This window comes from Zonotrichia albicollis, chromosome 4 (genome assembly GCF_047830755.1).
Source record: "Zonotrichia albicollis isolate bZonAlb1 chromosome 4, bZonAlb1.hap1, whole genome shotgun sequence".
NCBI classification, from domain to species: domain Eukaryota; kingdom Metazoa; phylum Chordata; class Aves; order Passeriformes; family Passerellidae; genus Zonotrichia; species Zonotrichia albicollis.
Genome location: NC_133822.1, coordinates 64389400 through 64411869, shown reverse-complemented (window position 1 = coordinate 64411869; position 22470 = coordinate 64389400). Strand labels below are relative to the sequence as shown.

Sequence of the window (22470 nt, the reverse complement as noted above, 5' to 3'; positions counted from 1 at the left end):
CTCTGTGAAAGAAGCAGCTCTGCTGAAGTTTTCTGGGGTGAAGTCCATTGTGAGAGAGAAAAGCCAAGAGAAATTCCTAGGAGAAAGCCCTCACGCTCTATGAACAAACACACCAACTATTCTAAACATCCTCCAGTACAAAGGAAAAAAGCCAACAGAAGCTCCCTAAGCTCACAAACATCCCATGCACCAGTACCAAGGGAATCAGCAAGCAGCAGCAGCATGCAAGGAAGAAGGGGAGGTGTCTTTTTAGAAGTTAGGGCCCGAGCCAAAGCCATTGAAGTCCAGACAACTTTGTATTGGTTTTCAATGGATTCTGGATCAACCCCTTGTGGAGAGAGAGCATTTTACAATACATGGTGACTGAAGGTACAAGTGGAGATGAACAAGCACGTATTTGTTTTGTAGTGCTTAACAAAGAGGGTGTAAAAAACTGGGTCACTCATCAGATTTCCTTACAGAATGGTCTATTAATCTCTGTCCATGAAGCAACCATAGATCTCGTAGTATGGGCTTAGGTGGCTCCCACAGGTGTTCTGACTTCCTGTAGAATTTGGAAGCAGCCATTCTAACTCATCCTGAAATATCTGTTTTTGGTCCTTTGATACCATTTTTGGACACCCTTAAAGAATAAAAAGGGCAGCTCATTTCCTGAAGAATATAGTCTGAACTAGAAAATATTTTAGAAGAATAGATCTAAGAAAAGCAGATGCAGCTCCTTCAGGAATTCAAGATTTTCTAAAAAAAGGAACCCAGATCCCACAAACAACCTTTATAACAGATGAAGGATAAGTAATGTAATAAAACACAAGCAAGACCTAAAAGACAAATGGAAGGTAACCATTTCAGCACATTATAGCTTAAGCTGACAGTGAGATGAAATTTTATAATGGTAAAGGAAAGAACATTCGTCAATAGTTGAACACAGTTGAAAAACTTGCCTGGAGCACGCACTGGAAGGCTCTCTGAGCTTTAGTCCAACATGGGAATCACAACTTCCAAATCTCATACTAGTGGTAAAACTCAACTATTGCATATATATCTAAAATTACTTCTGAGTGGTATCTAACTATCTCTCACTGCTGGCAATAAAAAGTTTCAGAACTCACTTTCAGAGAAAAGAAAAAAATGTAAGCACAAAAGTACAGTTAAATACCAAATACTTATTTTGTAAATCAGCAAAAACCTACAGTCCGTTTTGAAATATCTGGTAGATTTCATGTGTGTACATCTTAATTGATGTACATGGAGATCTGATCTGGCAAACCACAACAATGCAGTTTTCATTTGGGAACTATATTTCCAACATTCCTAAAGCATACAAATCTTCCTACTTTTTCATTATATTGCTAAAATATTCCAGTAGCCAGTTCACCTTTTGTTCCATCCAGAATTTATGCAATTTCTTACCTTTGAATAAGAAATGGGAGTAATACTTGAAGGTGTTGTAGGACTGCTGCATCAGACCAAAGTTGGGATGGACAGCCATTTGCTTCCCAGCATCGAAGCTCCACGACTGCGAGATGAGCTGGCTGCGGAACTTCAGGATGAGGCTGAAGATGCTGTGGATGATGTTCATCACAGGGGCTGCCTTCTCTGTCAACAGACCCCTGACAGAACAAAAACAACTGCACAAATCAGTTGATGTAATTTACTGGTTGTAAGACTATAAATACAAAGGAATGACAACCCTTTAGGTTAAAGATAATGGCTTTAAAAAATCCCCAAGACTGCAGCCAACAAATTTTAAACAAGGTGCCTAAATCTAACACTGTTTACTTGCACTTCCAAGATACTTATATCTGCCCTAGAGAATCTGATTTCTAAAATGACATCTGCCTTTGCAAAAGAGATGACATTTAACAACAACATCCTCTGACTTTCCTTAAACTTCAATCTCCTCTCATCCTACCACCTGCTATCCAAAGAGCAGCTCTAGACAAGCTTTTTTTGATTAAAACTCGCAAAGAGAGACATGAAAGGAGAAATTTCTTTTCTTGCTTTTAATTTCTGTTCTGTATCATCTCCTTCCATCTCACCACTTCATCATTTCAGTGTACACTGTACAAGAAGAAACCAAATAAACTGTAGCTCCTTTCCTTTTAGTCACACCACGCCTCACATACAGTAACTAAGGGGCTAAAAGCTTGTGATTCCTAAAAGATGGTTGTCTCTTGCACTGCTCATAAAGCTAGACAAATCTTTTTGTCCTTTCCAAGTCCAGCCCTGGCCACTGCACACATATTAAAAGCACGCACATTGTACAGAAAATGCATTTCATATCCTTCAGCAAGGCTTACGGTGCACACTAATCATGATGAATGAAACAGCAGTAATTTATAAAGGATGAACTGAAAGAAAAAGAACTGTGGCATGTGTGCCCTTAGTTTAGAGCTGTCCAGAGCAGCTGGAAGCTTGCAGAGGCATGGTGACCAGGAGCAGGAGGTAACTCAAGGAGTCCAGGGAAATGAAAAGGATGGATAGCTGAGAAAAATTATCAAAGCACAGACCTTGTGAGATGCCATGAAGTTCGTTTCTTACATAAGAACACTTCCACGTGTAAAGACTAATTAATGTGTCAGGTAAAAGTCAGTTTTGCACAAATACATTAGGCTAGGACTGGCCACTCCCTTAACATGCATTTGAAGTAAAAGCAAGTACGGTAGCTTGCCTGAAGATTGCTTTGTTGAGGTATTCAGCATGTGTCCTGTGAATTTCTTCCAGGTTGCCCACAGAAGACAGTTTGTTTCCAAATTCACACCATGTAACATGAAGGATCTGATTAGCAATGTAACCTTGAATTACTTTCACAAAATGCTGCATCTCATGTTTATACAGCTGGAGCTGTCGAAACTGGACAGAATTTGATGCACGACTCACTAAAGCTGAAAATAAAAGCAGAAATATAATATCAGCCACAGAGACCATCTAAAATCAGAATTTTTTAAGGACTTTAGATTTTTATTAGTAGAGTCTAATCCTGTTTAAAATGCCTTCAGCACCCTCTGCTAGACAATTGCTTATATACAGCTTATATGCTCATATCAAACTCCAAAAGTCACAATTTTCTCAAAACATCTTCCTTTGCATTTTGAACAGGATGCTCTCTTTCACTAGTCACACTCACCAGTGCGCTTCAAGTGAAACCAAACATCCTTGAGAGTCCACACCATGTGCTTCAGCTGAAGCAAAAAGGAGAAAATCTTGTTGTATTTATTCATGCAGCTCTCAGTAATGACAATGTTCAGAGGCCAGTCAACCTACAAGAAACAACAGTGCTGATCATACTACATTTTTTGTTAGAAATTATAACATTATTTAAAGTACAAGTATTTCAACAATTATTGTGTATTTTAATAATGCAATGCAATGGGCAGGCTAAGTAAATCCTGTAGTTTCCATTACACATTATTTTACTCCATTCTTAGATACTGTATTCTTATTAACATATTCACTTTATCATTGTGCACAGGAACCATGGCATACCTGCAGTATTCTACCTTGCTCCATGACCTCTTACCTTGTACCTGAGCTCTAAGCAGCTCAGAGCATCCGGTGCGTTGGGCGTGAACATTTCTGGGAGATACTTGAGGGCAAAAGAAAGATTGGAAGCAAGCTGGGTGTCACCATGAAGACTGTACTGTAGTGCTTTATTTAGGATAGAATTAAGAACCAGTGGATTCAGCAATTCACCAGGTGTTTGTCCTGATCCAAGCTAGGGATAAAAAAACAAACCACTAATTACACCATATTAATAAAAAGTCTTGGCTCTTGAACACAGGTGAATTAAAGCACAATGATAAAGTGGTGACTGCCCTGCCTTGATTGGAAGTTTTTACTTCTGCCATAGGGATGCATGAACAGCATAAGAAGCAACTTCTGAACTATTTCTGTTCACAGCCTGAAGGGTAATCTCATACCTACACTGATTTATTTTCTTATGTCTGCTGTGGTTCAGTTCCTCCTGCAGGGAATAGAGTCTTTAGAAAGCCAGGGATCCAAGGAATTTATCTGACTTGAATCTGCCAGCCTCATCACCTCAGCACTCTCAGAGGTTTACAAATAAAGCTATTCATCAAGTCTAAATCCCCAAGTGCTCTCCCTACTTGGGTCTAAAGCATTTTCAGGACTCAGAGAAATGCATTAACTCTCCTACAGCTGCCTATGTCCATGGGCAACAATCTGAACCAACCCAGGCTATCTGTCCTACCTTGCTGTCTTCCCCATGAACACAGCAGTAAGTCATGAAAACATTGCCTCATTAGAGGCCCAGCACTCTCTTCACATGGCCTCCCCTCTGCTCTCTAGCTGAGGATATTTAAGGTAGGAGTAGGTAGCTTGCAACACAGTGGGCAGCTTTCCACTGGAGTTTAGCAAATGACAACAGGCTCTTCCAGCCTTGCTGCCAGCAGACAGGAGGGGACAGCAATAGTGCAGCAGTTTTCACTGGAAAGAGTGAAGTACCCTTCCAGGAGTGCTTATCTGTCCAAGACCTTTTTTCTCCATCCTTACAACATGCACAGAGTTCCTTGCTACAGACTTCTTGACACAGTACAACAGAGGAAAACTCCACAAGCCAGGATTCCAATTCACACCATTCTCTCATTCGCATCCAAATCAATTCAGAGGCATGAAGGCAAAGCAGACAACCCAAACACTGGGTTAAAGACAACAAAGCAAATACCTTCTCAAACAACAGGTCACTGAGTGACTGAGCAAACTCCCCATCTTCCATTAACAAAAAGTGTCTCAATGCTTCAAAATGCTTCTCTACATTCAGCTCCACAAAGTAGTAATCAACTATTGCTTTGTTCACAAGAGAAACGCTAAGAATAAAAACACAGAAAAGGTATTACACTTATATGCAACTCCTTCCTTACTGTTAACATTCAGCTGTGGCTACATCAGATTAATGCTCCAGTACTCAACTCTGCTATCTAAGATGTTATTCATATAGGCAAAAAACATGAGACAAAAATCCTCATCCATTATATACCAGAATTAAAACCTACCATTTTAAGTAACTGGGTTCTGAAAAATACTGGGGAAGTATTTTAAGACTGGCTACATACAGTGATCTTTAGAAGATGCTGCTGGACCTGGATCAACATTTCAACATTTTATCAATAGCATTCTGATCTCTGTCACCTACACAAATTAAAAGACTATTAAATCCCCAGTAAGAATATACTAATTGAAAAAAACTCTGACACCAGATATTAAGATCTATACTACAGTTTAGTATCTAGATCTATACACAGCCTACAGTACCGTGAAGGTATTCAACTTAGCTTTAAATAATTTAACTTGCCTAGCAGGGATAGGGTAATTCTGGCAGCACAAAAACTCAGGCTCAGTTTGCTGAATGTGTGAGTCTGTACACAGATCATTCTGGTAGCCAACCAGGTGTTTAAAATAAGGTTAGACAATAACACCTTTCTACATTGCACCAAACTTTGAGTATAGCACACTGAGAGCTAGCAGATGGAAACTTAAAGGAAAGCAGATTCTACAAAAAGTGTCTGTGAGTAATTGTTTTCATGACAAAAGCTAATCTTGTACAAAGTAACAAAAACTTTTATTTAAAATATTATTAGATATACTAATTAAACCATCCAACATGTATGTGGTTTCCTTGTGTATTCCAATGGTAACAAGAACTGCTTCCATTATACCTCAAAACAGCCTTGAAGCTGGAGTTCCCACTGAAGCATGAAATATACCCTGATCAATATGAGATTTCAAGAATTTAAAGATTTTTTTCACTCCCTTGGCTTTCATCTTTCAAATATAAACTAGCACACATATTATAAAGAAAGCACCTTTATTTTAAAAGAACAATGAAACTAATGGTGTCAAAATCACTGCTGCAAAATCTACAAGACTTCCCTCTGAGCACTTATATTCCAAACAGACATCACATTTTTAATTTGCACATAAACATCTAAGTTTATGTTATTATTTATCATGCAGATCTGAACTTTTTAATTACTAATGGACCAGTTACTGAATTACTTCTATGACCTAAGAGCAAATTTAAGACATCTGTGTGCAACTCCCGTCTCAAAATAGAATTTATCATTAATTGCAAAATTAATTGCAAAATCCTAACAAATACTCACTGAGATACAAGTGGAGCAGTAATAGAACGTTTCATCAGCACTGGCAGAGACAAGAGCTCACTCAGCTGTACAGCAGTTTCATCTGTTGCAGACTGCACTGTAGGGTCCACAGGAAATGTGTATGATCTTGGTATCACGTGATGCAAGAGATGAGAAACTGGTGGCTCTGCTACATTTAAAAATATACAAATAATATAAGTTATTATAGTTAAGAAGCTTAATAATATGTTCCTATTAACCTCTGTATACAAACACCTCTAGGTTAGAAAATCATAACATGCCAAAATGTATTTCTCATCTTTGTGCCTTGGAGCAAATTGTTTGGCTACTGCAGTTCCTAACATTGGTAATTCACTGGTAAGTCATAGCATTCAGCTTTCTAGCTCAAATTCACCACATCTATTGATCTACCATTCCAACAGTTCTACTCACACATCAAATCATAACTATCTTGATACTTTTCAATACAATACTGATCAGATAAGGCTTTCAAATAAGCTTGCTCTTTCTTCCATGCATCTTCCTCTTCCCCTTCTCTCTCCTTAGTTGTGGCAGCATTAGCTTCAGAAGATAAAGTTTCTTGAGGCACGGTATCTTGAGAAATGGCCTTTTCAGGTTCTTCTTTCTAAAATTCATGAATGGACAAATTTTATGAGAGATGTTGGCTTTGTCTGTTCAGGCTTAATGTGTTCCTACAGGTAACTGCCTAGCTGTTCAAATGAAAAGAGAAGAGCCTACTCACCTGTGTGTTTCAGACATGTAAAAACAATATGATTTTACAGTGACTATTAGATTAGGAGAGAAATTTACTACCTTAACTATCAGTTCAATTTTTCAAAAGAAAAATAAGTCCTCTCAACAACCACTTTTGTTTCTTACCTGTAAGCTCTGTGTGGAATCTGGAGAAGGGTCCTTGTTGACAACATCTGCAATTACTGTAAATACAATTAAAGTCAGCATTTACTTAGACCTGCTTATAATACTTGGTTCATACCTCAGATCTGCTCCTAAAGCAGTTCAAGATTCCTGTATAAACTATCACAGAAACAACGACACCAATAACAGTACCTCCCCATAGCCCCACCCAGGTAGTTTTATGCATGTTCTCTACTTAAGGACCCTAAAGGTCCTGTTTCACAAAATTTCAGGCTAAAAGTTTCATTTTTTAATGCTCTGCTTCTTGCATATAGGAGACAAGTCTAAGCTCAAATTCTTTCCTCTGAATTCTAGCAGTATATGAAAAATAATGCAAGGAATTAAGTGGAATAAGGAAGAAAGGACCCGTTTAGAAAATAAACATTTGGAGTTACTTTCACAAGCCCTTAAATAAATGCTGACTGAATAAACCTAATTTTATTTTACCTTCTTCTTTCTTTTCTATTGTATTTTCCTTTTTATCATCTTCAATATTAGCGTCAGGAGAGTCTGTAACACTGTCAGATATCTGTGACTGAGGCAAAGTTTCTTCCTTAACTTGTGATGGTTTTGCATCCTTCCTGCCCCCTTCAGCAGGAGAGAACTCCTCACTGTACAGAAGTGTCTGAACTGTGGAGTCGGACGAAGAACCAGAAATGGCTTTACGATGAGGTATGGGATCACTTTCTGTAGATGGGGCCCACTTCCCTATCTGGATGCTAGACTGGGATGCGTGTCCAAAGGGGCTCCAACGGGATTTCAAAGGCTCTGTATCCGACACCAGCTCTCCAATTTTGATGTGAGAGTGCGAGGCGTGCCCGTGGATGTTCCAACGAGGCCTGGCTGAGGCCACCTCTGACACGTTTTCACCAATCTTGATATTGGCATCAGATGCGTGACCATGGCTGCTCCATCGAGGCCTTGAAGGAGCTACATTTGACACATACTCTCCAATCTTAATATTGGCTTCTGAAGCATGACCATGGATGTTCCACCTGGGCCTTGAGGTCTCTATCTCTGAAGCATATTCCCCAATTTTAATATGAGCTTCAGAAACATGCCCATGAATATTCCATCGAGGTCGCCTAGACTCAATTTCAGAAGTACAGCTGCTGCTTTTTATATGGGAATCTGAAGAATGCCCATAAGGACTTGAATGTGGCTGGTAAGTGTCCACTTGAGGTACATATTCTCCCACTCTAATGTTGGCATCAGATGCATGTCCATGAATATTCCAGCGAGGCCTTCTGTTGTCCACATCAAATACGTGTTCCCCAACTCTGACATGTCCCTGCCAAGCTGCAGATGGTCTGAGAACTGTACTGAAATCATACTCGCTCTGCTGATGCAGTGGTGCACTGTCTTCTTCTGCTGCTCCTCTCATGACAGGCTGACTTTCTCTCACTTGCAAAGTCTCAGAAAGATCTGAGTTAATATTTTGGAATGCTTCATCTAGCAAAGATCCTTCCATCCTGACAGCATCAGACTGTTCATCTTGTGACTTTGATAAGAAATCCTCTATATTCACATTGGATTCAGGCAAGGACTCAGCACTGTACAGAGAATTGCATGCTTTCTCTGAATTTTGGAGATTGCTTTCAGATCCTGTTGCTTTAGGCTGAAAATGCTCATCAGCATCATTATTTGCTGCCTCTGGCACAGGCAGTGCTTTGTCAGCAGAAGCAGCATATCCCTGTTCAGTCTCAGATTCTTCTCTGCCAACAGTCTCATTAGAAGGCAGAGGTTTCAGAAAAGACTCCTAAAAAAGAAACAATTATTACACTGTATGGTTGGTCACATATCAACCTACTAATTAAGGTATTACTTTATTACAGGATTAAAAATTTCCCAATTTTTCTGATGAGTACATAAATGATAACTACTTACCTTGCTGTTGCCGTGAACCTTGTATTTACTGAACTGAAATGAACCAAGAAATTAAGTCCCTTTAGGGAAACCTGGAAAAGCAACTTGAAGTTTATGTAAGAAAATAAACTCACTTGTGAAGGTGGCTCTTTCTCAACAGGAGTTTTATCCAAAGCCAACTGGCACTGTTTATAAGGAATAATATCTAATTTTCTCCTGTAGCTTCCCTCTGGAAGTTTTTCAAGCATTTCCTACAAATCAAAAAAAAAAGAAAAAAGTCTTTAGGTACCAAGTATCAAATTTTCTAAATTACACTTCTTAAATCTTTTTAGGAGGTACCTCAATGCGTTTTTGATCTTCTAACAGAAACTTAAGACGGGCTGTTTCCAACTTGTGGCGCTGGATTTTCCATAATTTTCTTTGTTCCTTACGGGCTGCATCATCAGAAAGTTTGCTATAATGGTCAATTAATTCCTGTCTAAATGAAGGTAAAAAGAAAGTTACAGATTTTTGCACACTGATTTCCATCTTCCCATCTAAAGAATAAAACTTTTTTTAGCACTTCAGAACTGAGAATTGGTTCTTAAAATGTAGAAGCCAGAGGCTTCAGTCACAGAATAAACAGGTGGAAAACACAGGACTACATTTTTAGTCAACATGTATTTCTGTAACTATTTTTAGTAGGTAATTCATTTGGTTTAAGTAATTTTAGATGAAACAGAAGTGAAATATCAATCTAACTCCAACTGCTTTTTACTTCTGCTTTGACATACATGTGACCATTTTTGCTGTGGGCTCCGCTTTTAAATTTTAAGATGCAGTCAATTTTTTTCTTGAAATTTTTATTATAGCAAAACCCAGACTGCATAGGGTTGGCACAAATCAGTGGGTCTCAGATTTTATGGCCACTAACCATTTGTAACAAAATTGCTCATAGATTGCCAAAAATTCTTACATCCATCTTCTAACTGCAAATATTATCCTTGTAGAACAAAGTCTGCAAACTACTGTGAATTTTAACAAACAATTATTTTTTCTTGAGATCTTTCGGATAATTTTGAAGATAACTCAGATACATTTACCTTGCCTTTTTTTCCAGTTCTTCTTCTAAAGCTTTCAGTCTTTTTTCTCTCTCTCTGAGCTCTCGGGCATAGCTGAAATCATCATCAATCTCCTCCTGCTTTATCGCAAGACGACGCTGCATAAATATTTAACACTTTTAAAAGCTGTTCCCAACACCAGGTGTAACACACTCATCTACAAGAAGTTCTTATTTGTACACCATGAGCTACTAATTCAACTTCAGTACAACATATCCATTCCTTTATCTGCCTAAGAAATACAGTGTGCCTCTAGAATGGCAGAGAGATACCTCCTGGTCCTTTGCAAACTGTTCTTTCAGCTTCTGAAACTGTTCCCGTTTCTTTGCATCCAAAGCCATTCGTTCTGATATTTGCTTGTCTGTATTAAAAGAAAGATTCTGTTAGTTTGCATTAACAAACTCACTAGAGAGCACATAAAATGCCACTATAACTTACCACTAATGGCTTTCAGTACTTTGCTAGCAGTTTCCCGAGCATGAACAATTAATTCTTGTTTGGCTATTTCCATGCGCAGGTCCTAAAAATAAAATAAAAGAAAATAAAATTAAATTAAATTAAAAAAAAAAAGTCAGGGTGGAATTTTTTCTATTATTTTAGACTTGAAATACACTGATACACAGTTGCAAAGACAGATGCACATTTTATAACGGCTGTTAATAAATTAATACAACAAAAATATGAATAAAACAAGTAAATGCAAAATCTACAAACTAGTCTTGAAAGTTAATACTTCAGACTTTAAAACAAACTAATTCCATCTGATATATAAACTAAATTGATGGAATGTGAAGGCCAGAATTGTCTTTGTAGTTAAAATGTTCTGAAGAAACAATTAGCCATGGAAATCACAAACAGTCTTATCTGGTTACTAATTAGCTTATCTCATTTGTTAAATCAGAATCTAACAGTCTTTTCAGTAAGAGGACAAATCTCCTAATGTAAAGAACTAAGATCAAAGTCTAACACTCATTTAATATATGAAAAGGCTAAAAAATGTCAACACACCACCTATACTTTTAAAAGCTACATTACATAATTTCAATATTTAATAATTTTGATTTGCTGCAATTAAAACTGTAATTTACCCATTAAAAATCTGACTGTAAATACAAATTCTTTAGAGGCTATAACAAAAATGAAAATTGAGTATTTTTAAAAAATCATAATGAGGTATTTGTTCCTTTATTCATTTACCTTTTCCTCCTTGCTTATGGAACTGTATCGAGCAATTCTTTCCATTCGACCCACGTACACTGCACAATCTCTCTCTATTTCTTTCAGTTCTTCAAGGGAAAAAATAACTGAAATCCGGGGAACAGGTATATCTGACCAACATATATAATGCTGAAAAAGGAGAGATCTTCTTTTACATACATTTTAAATATTATGAATTCACTTTATACATTTTTTTAACTTAGACCTGCTTCACAAAACCTCCATACAGGATCTATTTCACTTGAGGTATTAGGCTTACATATGACACCACATAGCTGATAATGAGCTGCTCTGCTCTGCTGAGACTGAGCAGCTCTGATGTTAAGGAGAACACTTGCTCCCTGGGAATGTTTACAGACTTTACAGACTTCAGACACCCCCCTCTGGTTATTTTATTTTTGGGCATATAGAGAGAAGACACAAAGTAGTTGAACATGTTTTTCTTATCAAGGACAAGAATCGTTCTGCAAAATACCAATAAACAGAACTTTTTGAAAATGCAGTGATACAGCTGAAAGAGATGTGCAGAACTGACCCATGACCTGGTAAGAGTGAGGCAGCTTTAAACCAAAAAGGAGTAGTGCAAGAAGTGGAAGGCACTTGTTTGAATGCCAGAAGCATTTCTGCTTTCAATATAAAGAAAAAAATACATAATATACATTGTATACAAGAAATCTGATGGTGTTAAAATGTAGATTTCTGCAGTGAGGTGGTAGCAAGTAGAGTGGATAATCAGCTCACAAGTATCTGAGAGCAAGTAACTGCCCTTCATCATCCTACTTACATAATACCAAGTTTTGTTAAAGGAGTGAACTTGCTAAAAACCTACACTCTTGCTCTAGAGAGTAATGTAATAGGAAGGAAGCAACCCAAAACTTACCCTAGGACAGCACAATTTCAGCAAGTTTATGGTTTTCCCACATATGTATACATCATTAGCAATATGCTTAAGAAATACAGGGACACAGTCTTCGACTTCTTTTGAAATCAAAACATAACCATGAGTCCAGTAATGTTTATCTGTGTAACAAAAAGATGGAAATACATATTTTAGTTATTTAATTACCAGCACAAATTATACTAATTAGAAATGCTCCATATATATATATACTGTACCTCTGAAACAAAGATAATCCTCATTCACCTGAATCATAAATTCTCCATAAACATCTCTGAACACACCACTATATACCCAATCATAGATAAATCTGAAAAAAAAAAATTGTAGTGTTGAAAATAAATTCTCTTGCATTCTTTTCTTTACTATAACCAAGGAGTTAGTATGCTCTTTAAAATCCCAAAAGACACAAGATATAGGCAGGTTAAAAGCCATCAATTAAGTACTGTCACACTGACATTTAAATATACAGGAAATTGTGGCTCTACACTTTTCTTAAACTATTTTTAATAGACTATTTTAGTGATAATTAGTTTAGATAAGAGAACAGGGCCTCAATTAAAACAATTATTTTATTCCTGCACATCAATTTACTAAATATATATAAAAATATACAGAAAACTTTGCAGCACATCAAGGGCACAGCAAGAGAAAAGCAGAAAGCGTTTGTTTTAAACAGTGGTAATTTCAGCAAAGAGAAGCTAAAAGGGTATAAAATAAAGATGCAGTACCAAGTACTTTTTCCCCAGACCCAGAGACATTTTCAATATATATGCAATGATGAGAACTACTATTTTGGCATATTTATTCATGCTTTCTCATATTTTTTCTGTGTGAGTCAAACTTTTGAAGAAATAAAAAACCCACTACTTTTATACAATCTGAGGCTATAGATAAAAAGGCTCAGAGGTCCTGGGAGATTTTTTTTTTTTTTAATTAACACTGTGCAAACAAAGAGGAAGCATTTAACACAGCAACCTCTGCTCCACTTCAAGGTTGCAAGTAAAAAGTTAAGCACTTTTAAATTGTTAAATCTGATGCTTCTGTGGTTTATTTGAGCAACAACTTGTATTATTTAATTTCCTTCAGGTTAATAAATGAGTGGGTAACACTTTATGCAGATAATAGAGGCTTCCTTCCAGGGTAGTCCTGATCATGTATAATTGATGCTTCAATAGAAATCTGCAGCAAATTTAGGAATCAATGCAGCAATCCAGATTTTTTTAGGTTCCATGTGATGCTCTTGGTATTTCAGAAATCTGACTTCCTTCTATAAATAGCAGGGTAAGAGCTGTGAAGATATTTCAGTGAGGCTTCTGGTAAATCTGAAATTAAATTTCTCCGAAGATAGTTCATGTAGAAGGAAGAAAACACAAGAAGGGTGGCCATGGGCAGAATCTTAAATTTAGAGCATTTTGGCAGATTTTTGTTTTCTCTTGTATTTTTACATCTATTATGTAACATTGCAAACTGATGATGGACTACAGCTATAATTCCTGTAAATAGCTATTAAAAAATTTACCATCTCTTCAGATGTCTGTAAACTAATAATTTTTTTAATTGATGAGCACTGCTTAACAAAACTGTTGCAATCCAAGGAACTCTACTTTTAGTTACTCCTATTATCAGTTAGTTATATGTACTTAATGAACTACAGATATTTTATTCATTTTTGCTTACTAAAAAGCCCACAACAAAAAGACAGTGGAAAAAAGCATGAACTTCCCCAGTTTGTACAATAAAAGAAACTTGTCAGTTTCCAGTTTCGGGATTTTAACTGAGGTATGAGGAAAAAAAAAAGTTTATCCAAATCTTATATTTCAGTATAAACTTCCATGACCAGCACCAAGAATTAAGTCTTATTTACACATATCTATTTACTAATCTAGCCACACATGACTCCTTACATTGTTACTTAGCTAAGAGGGTCAGAACAGCAAAATTAACTAATTTTAATATATACTGCATATACAGACATGTATTTTTACTGAAATTATTAAAAGCCACCGTTAAACACACAGAGTCACTCACCACATTACCAATTCATAATTCTTAAACTCAGTTATGCAAAGAACAAACAGTATGGACACACCTTGTGTATGGCTCACAGCTTGTCTTCAATAAAGAGAGAAGAACTGGATAATGCTCATTGCTACAATTGTTGAGAGCCTCTTTGTACAGATATGAAAGCAATTTAACACCCTAAAAATGAAAAATATTTTAACATTAGGCAACACACTTCACAACATCCTTAACAACAAAAATACATGGCTTGACATATTTCACTAGACTCATAAGGCAGTTTCATCTCATGTCCTCCATCTATTTGCAGTTAAGATCACTTTACCTGAGCAAGTTACCCCAAGCTCACTTTATCATCTCTAGAGTGAGACAGGTATGTCTTGAGTTGGATTCACATGACTAGAAGGCTTATTTTGAGCCCTTTGTTTATTACAGGAATTGAAAACCCTGGACAAATTTCCATATGTTTAAGCATCTGGAGAAAGGACTATAGTGCTTTAACTGGAGGTCCAGGATCATAGCTTTGCTAGTAGAGAGACCAGCACTAAGTATTTGATATAAAATCCAACATATTTGAAGAATATTAACATTGAAACCCAAAAAATCATAAAAATATCAAACAAAAAATCACCGTAGGAAATGAAGCACCAGCTCCACCACTGATCCCCAGTGCTGTCGTTCCTATGCCACACAGTTCAGCTAAATACCTAAAAAACAGTATTAAAACATATATAAAAACTTCAACCAGGAGTCTCCAAGATCAGTTATGAATTTTGCTGAATTTCAATATTGTACAACAATCACACTCAATCTGCTGAATGATAACAGGCATAACAAAGAAACTGTATAAGTATAAAGACCTTGTATGTTTTCCCTCCAATAGTCTGGATATAAAAAAATTCTGTAAAACCAAGGAAAAATACTGACAGACTAAATAAGAATGGCCATGTAATACAGCCTTCTCAGTGTATATGCACTTTTTCTGTAAGGAAAAGCTTAAACATTTAATACCATTCTCTTACCTCAGCTGACGACCTAATTTCCTGAATAGAAAGCTGATTGTTAGAAGACTCAAAGTAGGAGGTGTTGACAAAACACAGGCTCGGTAATATTGAAGATACTTCCTCAGTCCACTCGTGAATGCCTGTCATGAACAGAAAATACTTAAAGTCCTACTGTGAAAGTTGTTAACAGTCTATCAATGTCTCTCATCAATTGCATCAGCATGAAAAACAAACCTTTTAGGAAAATAAATGGCATATGCACGTAAGGGAGACTTGAACACTAAAGTAAGGGGCGACTGAGGACCCATGCAACTTCAGACATTGCAATGAGGCAGATGGCTCCTCTGTACTCCTCACACATGCAGTGCATAGAGCCTGGAGCCATGCACAGTGAAATAAAGCATCTTGGCTCAGATTCTTTGACCTGTCCTTTGAGGAGCTCCTCATTCTCTATAAAACCAACCCAGGGAAACCTGCTTCCCTACTTTCGTGCCTAAACTGGATACTGCAAAACACTTATCTAGGACTTTATCTAACAGAGAGACCTTCTTAACAGAAATTGAATAACATTGCTGTAAATCAAATATTCAGCATGAACAGGTTTTCATAACTAATCCTAACTTAATTCTATACATTAGGAAGAGATTAAATCACCAGATATTACAGACCGTACATACAGCTCAACATAATATACAGAGGACTGACATGGAAAATTTGCATGCATAATTTTGAACCAAGGAAAAGTAATAAAAGCTATTCAATACCATCTTTTTCTACCTCAGTTTTTATTTTTGAAAAATATATTTTATATATATACAGTGTACTAAGAAAGTTCTTGTATTTTAATTTTATACATCTTTCTGTATAAATAAGTAATGTTTTTAAAGCATTTAAAAATTTTAATTCTTTAGTCCACAACAGAACAATATCACTAAACAAAGGGTAACAAAGACATTTTACTGCATGTTTCAGTGGAAGCAAGCCCTCAGCACAGAGAGCTGTGATTTAAATACATCAGCACTGTTCCTTGCTGACCTGGGATGGAGCACTACACTAAAAATACTCTGCAGTTTTGCAGAGTGCAGAAATTCCAGCTTTACATTAAATCAGTGACCTTCTCTACCTCAGATAATTGGCCCATTAAATCCAGTTGATTTAATGCAATTGCTTTACCTGAAACACAAGTCCTTTGCTGTATGAGGAATCCAAAACTGGCTGAAGAGAAAAGCGACTGAGCCTTGTGTAATAGGTTCCATACTCTGCAACTTCCGAGAGCAGGTTATGCATTGTCTCTGGTGATGTGCCAGACACATACACCCCCTCCTTTATCACAAAGGACTGAGCAGCCTAAGAGGATATAGGGAGGAAAAAAAAGAAAAGGCAAGCAGATTCAATGATTTCTAGAGCTGTATTCTGATTTAAAATAGCTAATACTTACACACAAAAAATAACAGCAGATGAATTCTCAGTTTAGATACTCAGGTGACTGAGACTATATAGCTAGGACAGTGAGACAAACATGGAATTGTAGCAAAATTGGAGGAGTAAGAATGATGCCTTAAAATATACAGAATAAGACTATTTACTTAATTCCATAAAGAAAATCCAATTCTACAAAATTATTTACAAAACTATTTTCAAGTACTCATAAAACTATTTTGCCTTTAGAGAACCATAAATAATCTTAGCCTATTACAGTAACATAATTACTGCATTACATAAATACTGCCCTGTTGACATTAGGCAACATTCAACTTCTTAACTCTAGTCACAACTAGAGTTAAGCAAGATCTCAGCAGAAATAAATGTATTGAAGATTCCTCTATGAAAGAAACCAAAAATATTTGACTAGGAAAGGCAGATAAAAAATCTTCCCTACCTGATTGAGTGAAAATGTGGTGGATACCACACCAATGAGGACATTCAAGACATCCTTAACCAGTTCAGGTTCTTTCACCAGCACAAGCTGAGGAAGCTGAAGCACAGTATTAGTAAACAGCTGCAATTCCCCTTCTCGAAGTTTGTAAAATTTGTCAAAAGCTTCTCTCCCAGCTTCAGTAAGATATGGTTCCTCTTTTTTACCAGGTGGGCTGTGTCAGAGTAAACACAACATGACAAGGTAATTGTGTGAAAAGAAGGAAATACATTTCATACAGGAAGAAAAAAGCATTTCAGAGCTTTGCACAGACAGAATTCCTCACAGAAAAGTCACTTGCAATATACATTTGTAAGGGAATGTGCAGTCAATGAAACGAGAGCTCAAACTCAGTGCAGAGAACAAATACATAAATACATAGATAATTTGAACATCAGTTCAAAGAGACAGAATCCTTGGCACAGAACTACCAGCTGCTTTTATGGCCCTCCTTGATGTAGTTTTCACACCAGGAAAACGAGGAAAATATATGCCATATTTCCATGGTTCATTTAATGCTAATATTCAAGTAAGTTGAAGAGAAATACACTCCAACTGCTACAATCAACTTCTATTAACACATTTTGCCTGTTTGCAGTGAAGATTACTATCCCTGCCAAAACAATTTCTATTTCCAATTCTTCCAAAAACTCTGAATTCTAGTAGCAGGTACTACACAAAATCAGTCAGGCATATGGTCTATATATGACTCTTAGACCCCTACAGTCTAAATAGTAGCAAGAAAAACTGTGTTGTTCTAGGAAAAAGCTCAAGTGGGCTACAGTGGCTTTGAAAAGTCACAACCGTGAATTTCTGAGTTTCTGAGCTTCTAAGTCTCAGAGATAAAAAACCACCGTTCAACAATGCAACAGCACAACACTAGATTATTATTTAAAATTAAAGAAAACATACAGAGCAAAGCTTTTCCAAGAATCAGGCTCACCGCTGTCCATCTGAAATCTCAGAATACCTGCCATACCTGCTTTTCCTTTTACCTTCCATTTTAGGGGAGCCAGGAACCCTTAACAGGACTGCAGAGAGCTTTCTCTCAGGAGATGCATCTTCTACTCAAAAGTCAAAAGAACTACAAGCCTAATAGACCACCAAGAAATCTGTTATCATTTTCTCATTTGTCTACAGGATGGGGAAAGGAATACAATACTCTACAATACAGGGAGATATTTGTTTAAGTTTTCTACTGCTCTACAATTACCCCTTTCTCTTTTGAAACTGAAAATATGGAATAATTTTATACTGAGACAAATTGCATAGCATGTCAGAAGTCAAAATAGTTAGAAAAATGCTGCATTTCACACAAACAGTGTTTTCCTAATCCCTTCGTTTTTTGACAAAGTTGATTTTATCTCTTCCTGTGAAACTGCTGCACTCTAAGAACCAGTCTATTGAAATCACACACCTTTTATTCCTTTATCCCTATTAATGGAGTGTATTGAAATCTGTGAATGAGACATGCTCATTTCACTGAGGTCATGTGGAATTAAGATGCAATGCACCTTCACACATTTGCCCATGGTGCACAGTAAATTTACCAGTAAGATGAGACACATACTAGCCAATTCTTTCCCAACATCTTCGTTTGCTGGGTCCATATGTAAGCACTGCATCCCACAAGTCTATGTCTGGAGTCATGCTTGGCTCTGACTGAGAATCAGGAGTCAGATTGGATGCTGACTGGAATCCCTCATCTTCTGACTGGTCTATACTTTGGGGAACCTGTCAGAAAGAGTTCAAAGGTCAGACATGGAAACATTTTACTGGAGACACATTTGTTAATGAAAAAGATGTTTTGCAATCATTCATGACCAAATGACTCAACGTGACCCAACCTCTCTCATCTATCCTCCCATTATATCAAGCTTAAATTTTTATTGTAGGCACTCTTTTAATCTTATGAGTCTCTATAAGTATTAATGCCCATACACAAATCACCTTCAAAATAATACACTACACTTGTTGGGGTTAAATTTTAAACTTTCTTGTTTGGCAAGCATATAGTGCTACAAATGGAGAATCTCTGATATGGACATTCAACAATGTGTAGCATTAATACTGCTTTACCATTTGTTCCAGACAAAGGATCCAGGCTACAGATCTTCAAATTTGTAAGCATTTTGTTAACTATGACTAACACAGTTTGTTCCCTAATTCATATGCAGAAAATCTGTAAGTGTCCAAACACTGTATATGCCACATCCTCAACTCCCACTCAACAGGACCCATATGTGCAGAATTATCCTCAATTTTAGTAAAAGACAATCACATAGATGTAAAAAGCAGCTTATTCCTCAAGAAATTGCAAATTTTCCAGTGTGATAGAAAGAGGTCAGCACTAACTCAAAAAGCTTCTGCCTCCTCTAGGTTACAATTTACATCCACATGTGAGCACTGAATGGCAGAGGGTTTTTCTATTTAATGTGTTTGCCTTCAAGTTTCAATTCAGACCCTGAATTAAAGGAGTTGAAAGATCTATCCATATGTTAAGTAAAGGGAACAAGATGAGGATCTAAGGGTAGGCTATAAATAAGCCTACCTACACACAGTAAAAATGGAAAGAAGAAAAACTCTGAAAGTGTACCTAGTACTTCTACAAGAATAAGCCAGCAAAAATAAACAGAACGGACAGCAAAAGGGGAAAAAAGATACAGTAGAAACTGTACACACTGAAAAGGTAATAGGACAATAGGAACTAGGCCATTAAATGGAAAAAAAAAACCAGAAAAAATGCTTTAAGATATAACAAGTCAAGACAACAATACAGCAAGTTAGGCAATGCAATCTGAACAGCAAATCAGTACATTCAGGCAGGGATGCTTAGGCAGTCAGTCTGAGCACTGACAAGCAAGCAGCAATGCAGAGGAGCTCATCAGACGAAGCAGGCAAAAATGCAAGTGAAAGGTTGCTAGGGTGGGGAAGGTATGGATACAGCTGATGGCTCAATTCATAAAGGCTATGGCCACATGATGGGTTTTGACACACCTACAGGGCAAGACCAAGGTTTTTGGTATCATACATCTCCAAAAAGAATATCTGGTTCTCTGCAAAGGAAAGGATCCCTGTTCCATCTTAAATTCCAGTGCTGTAGGCTTCTATCACCAATTAAACTACTATCTACATTTTTAACTATAGTTTAAAGTGACAGATGAAAGCATGCATGCACTCCTTAGTCCAAACCAAATGATACCATACTTTAATTGCAAGTCCAGACAAATCTGCATTGTCAGGCACTGGTGGTAAATCCAGCTTGATGTCCATATCATAGGTGCGGCTGTGGACGAGAGCACCGAAGAGCGAGATGCGCGTTTCCTTCTCAAACTTGTCCCCAGCAGGGCAGCCCTGGGAGAACAGCCCCATGGTAGGGAGCCCAGTGCCAGGGGCAGCCTCCATGATCTGCAGGGTCTGCTGAATCGTGTCGTTGAACTGACATTCTTCGTTTGTGATCAGAGACTGTATGTCAGCTTCAAACACACTTACATCATAATAATCATAACCCTGGTATTTGACATTCCTCCCAACATATTTGTTGTTCAGAAAATAGTCCTTTTTTTGTGGTACCAGCTGAGGGGGACCTGTTCCAGCGAGCTGTACTAAGAGATCTAAGACAGAATTAACTTCAGTAAATGGTAAACATTCAGCTGTTTCCAGTTCCTCCACAAGATTCTCCAGTCTATCTGCTTGAGCACCTAGGCCAGCGACTCTCAAGTTGAAAGACAGCATCAAAATTTTGTTCTTCACTGGGAGTCTGGAAATGTTTGATTGCAGCTTACGAGCCTCATCTTGAAAAAGGTTCATGAACAGGGCATTATAAGCAACTCTTTTCAAATTTTGCTTAGCCCTTCTCTTGCTGATCTTCTGCCTGCCTAAGTGAACCTTCCATGGCAAAGCTGTCAGGTGTGCTTCACACAAGTCATTGAACAGCTGTGTAATGCTCTCCATTGCAAATGGAACTGTCAGGTTATGGCAGGTACAGTCTGGGTCTCTGATCCCATGGGAAGAAAGACCTGAAAAATATCAGGAGAAAGAAGACACTGATAAGGTGCATAAGAAATTAGTGAGTATGCTTTAACTTGAACTGAGACAGCCCAAAAGAAAAGAGAGCTGACCTCCCACACATTTAGGACATAAGCTATAAAAAACCCACTTTAACTTTTACGATCAGTGAAGTGATGGTGCAGGAAGCTTAATTCCAGACGCCAAATTTTTCTCGGCAGACTGAAATAAAAGAGGGAAGATTGTCCAGATCTAACCCCGGATTCCTGCGAGAACACCTCCCTCTCCTCACGGTGCCTGCAGCCACGGCCGCGCGGGGAGAGGACGCGGGCAAGACGGGGGGAGCGATGGTGACCGGGGGCGGCCGCACGGCTGGGCCGGAGGGTTCCCGCCATCCCCGGGGCACGCCGGAGCACCCACCCAGGACTGGAAGGGTGTCGGCACCCCCGGAGGTGCTGCCGGCGGCGGGGCTCACCCCGAGCATCCAGCCGGGCCCCCCCCCCCGAGCCCCCCGCTGCCAGCAGCGCCCCGCGAGGCTGCCCGCGCCCTTCCCGCCCCTCGGGCCGTACCTGCGGCGCTGCCCGAGCAGCGGGAGCGGGACTGAGCTGCCGCCGCCTCCTCCCGCCGCCACCGCCGCCGACGTCACCCGAGCGCGACCGGGCCCGCCCCGCTGCCCGCCCGCCCCGCCCCGGCGGGGGCCGAGGGAGCCCGTGGAGCCGCCCCTCAGGCTCGGCCCTGCTGCAGCGCGGCCTCGGCTCCGGCACCTCAGGCCGCGATAGGGAAACGCCGGTTGGAGCGTTCGTGAATTTAAACCATTCCTGCAATTCTCACCCTGAACTGCCGCGACTCGGCTGACAAACACATAACAACATGCGAGTGCCAGAAAGCAATGAGCCACGCCGGGCCCGAACAGCCTTAGGACCGTATTTGCAAACAAATCTACTAACAGTACACTGTTTCCCTCTTAATTCATGTTTTAATAAAGGCTTAGAAAAATACATATCAAAATGCAACACTACAACTTCCATTGAACAAAGGCAGGGAAAGGGGAAAGAGCTGAGCTATTATTCAAGAAAATGCTTTTATCATTAAAACGCTGCGTTTAAAAAAAAAAGGGGGGGGAGGAGGAGGCGTTTAGGCGAGACAGTGCGAGAGGGGAGAATAGCAAAAATCTCCTCTGTCAGGAAACAAATTTCCTGTTAGGAAAAATGCTGAAGCTAAAGTTTGGCCATTGGCTAGTTTCCAATTTAAATACCTTTTTGGACCTCAAAGGCCAGTTCAAAGAAACTCTAAACTGAAAGAGAACATCTTAATGCTCTTCAGCTCTTCTTTGTGAAAAATCTTTCACATAGCTTTTATTTTCTTTTGAAAGAGATTTTAATTTCAAAATGGTCAAGGACGG

The 22470-nt window shown here is 38.3% G+C and overlaps 1 protein-coding gene across 1 annotated transcript in view; it reads right to left on the bottom strand.

Annotated features, from left to right (window-relative positions):
* The window catches only part of TUBGCP6 (tubulin gamma complex component 6), a 30154-nt gene extending 8371 nt beyond the window's left edge, over positions 1 to 21783 (bottom strand). Inside the window, exons 1-25 of the mRNA XM_005481926.4 lie at positions 21638 to 21783; positions 20268 to 21079; positions 18631 to 18794; positions 17025 to 17235; positions 16319 to 16492; positions 15164 to 15285; positions 14773 to 14848; positions 14212 to 14321; positions 12338 to 12429; positions 12102 to 12241; positions 11201 to 11350; positions 10442 to 10523; positions 10276 to 10364; positions 9986 to 10101; positions 9243 to 9381; positions 9038 to 9154; positions 7485 to 8796; positions 7002 to 7057; positions 6555 to 6747; positions 6123 to 6291; positions 4685 to 4826; positions 3521 to 3715; positions 3128 to 3260; positions 2672 to 2885; positions 1411 to 1610 (exon numbers count right to left, since the gene is read on the bottom strand). Of these exons, the coding sequence (XP_005481983.2) occupies positions 1411 to 1610; positions 2672 to 2885; positions 3128 to 3260; positions 3521 to 3715; positions 4685 to 4826; positions 6123 to 6291; positions 6555 to 6747; positions 7002 to 7057; positions 7485 to 8796; positions 9038 to 9154; positions 9243 to 9381; positions 9986 to 10101; positions 10276 to 10364; positions 10442 to 10523; positions 11201 to 11350; positions 12102 to 12241; positions 12338 to 12429; positions 14212 to 14321; positions 14773 to 14848; positions 15164 to 15285; positions 16319 to 16492; positions 17025 to 17235; positions 18631 to 18794; positions 20268 to 21014 (5143 nt within the window). The 5' untranslated portion in view covers positions 21015 to 21079; positions 21638 to 21783. The remainder of the gene's footprint in view (positions 1 to 1410; positions 1611 to 2671; positions 2886 to 3127; positions 3261 to 3520; positions 3716 to 4684; positions 4827 to 6122; positions 6292 to 6554; positions 6748 to 7001; positions 7058 to 7484; positions 8797 to 9037; positions 9155 to 9242; positions 9382 to 9985; positions 10102 to 10275; positions 10365 to 10441; positions 10524 to 11200; positions 11351 to 12101; positions 12242 to 12337; positions 12430 to 14211; positions 14322 to 14772; positions 14849 to 15163; positions 15286 to 16318; positions 16493 to 17024; positions 17236 to 18630; positions 18795 to 20267; positions 21080 to 21637) is intronic.
* Between the last annotated feature and the right edge of the window lie 687 nt (positions 21784 to 22470).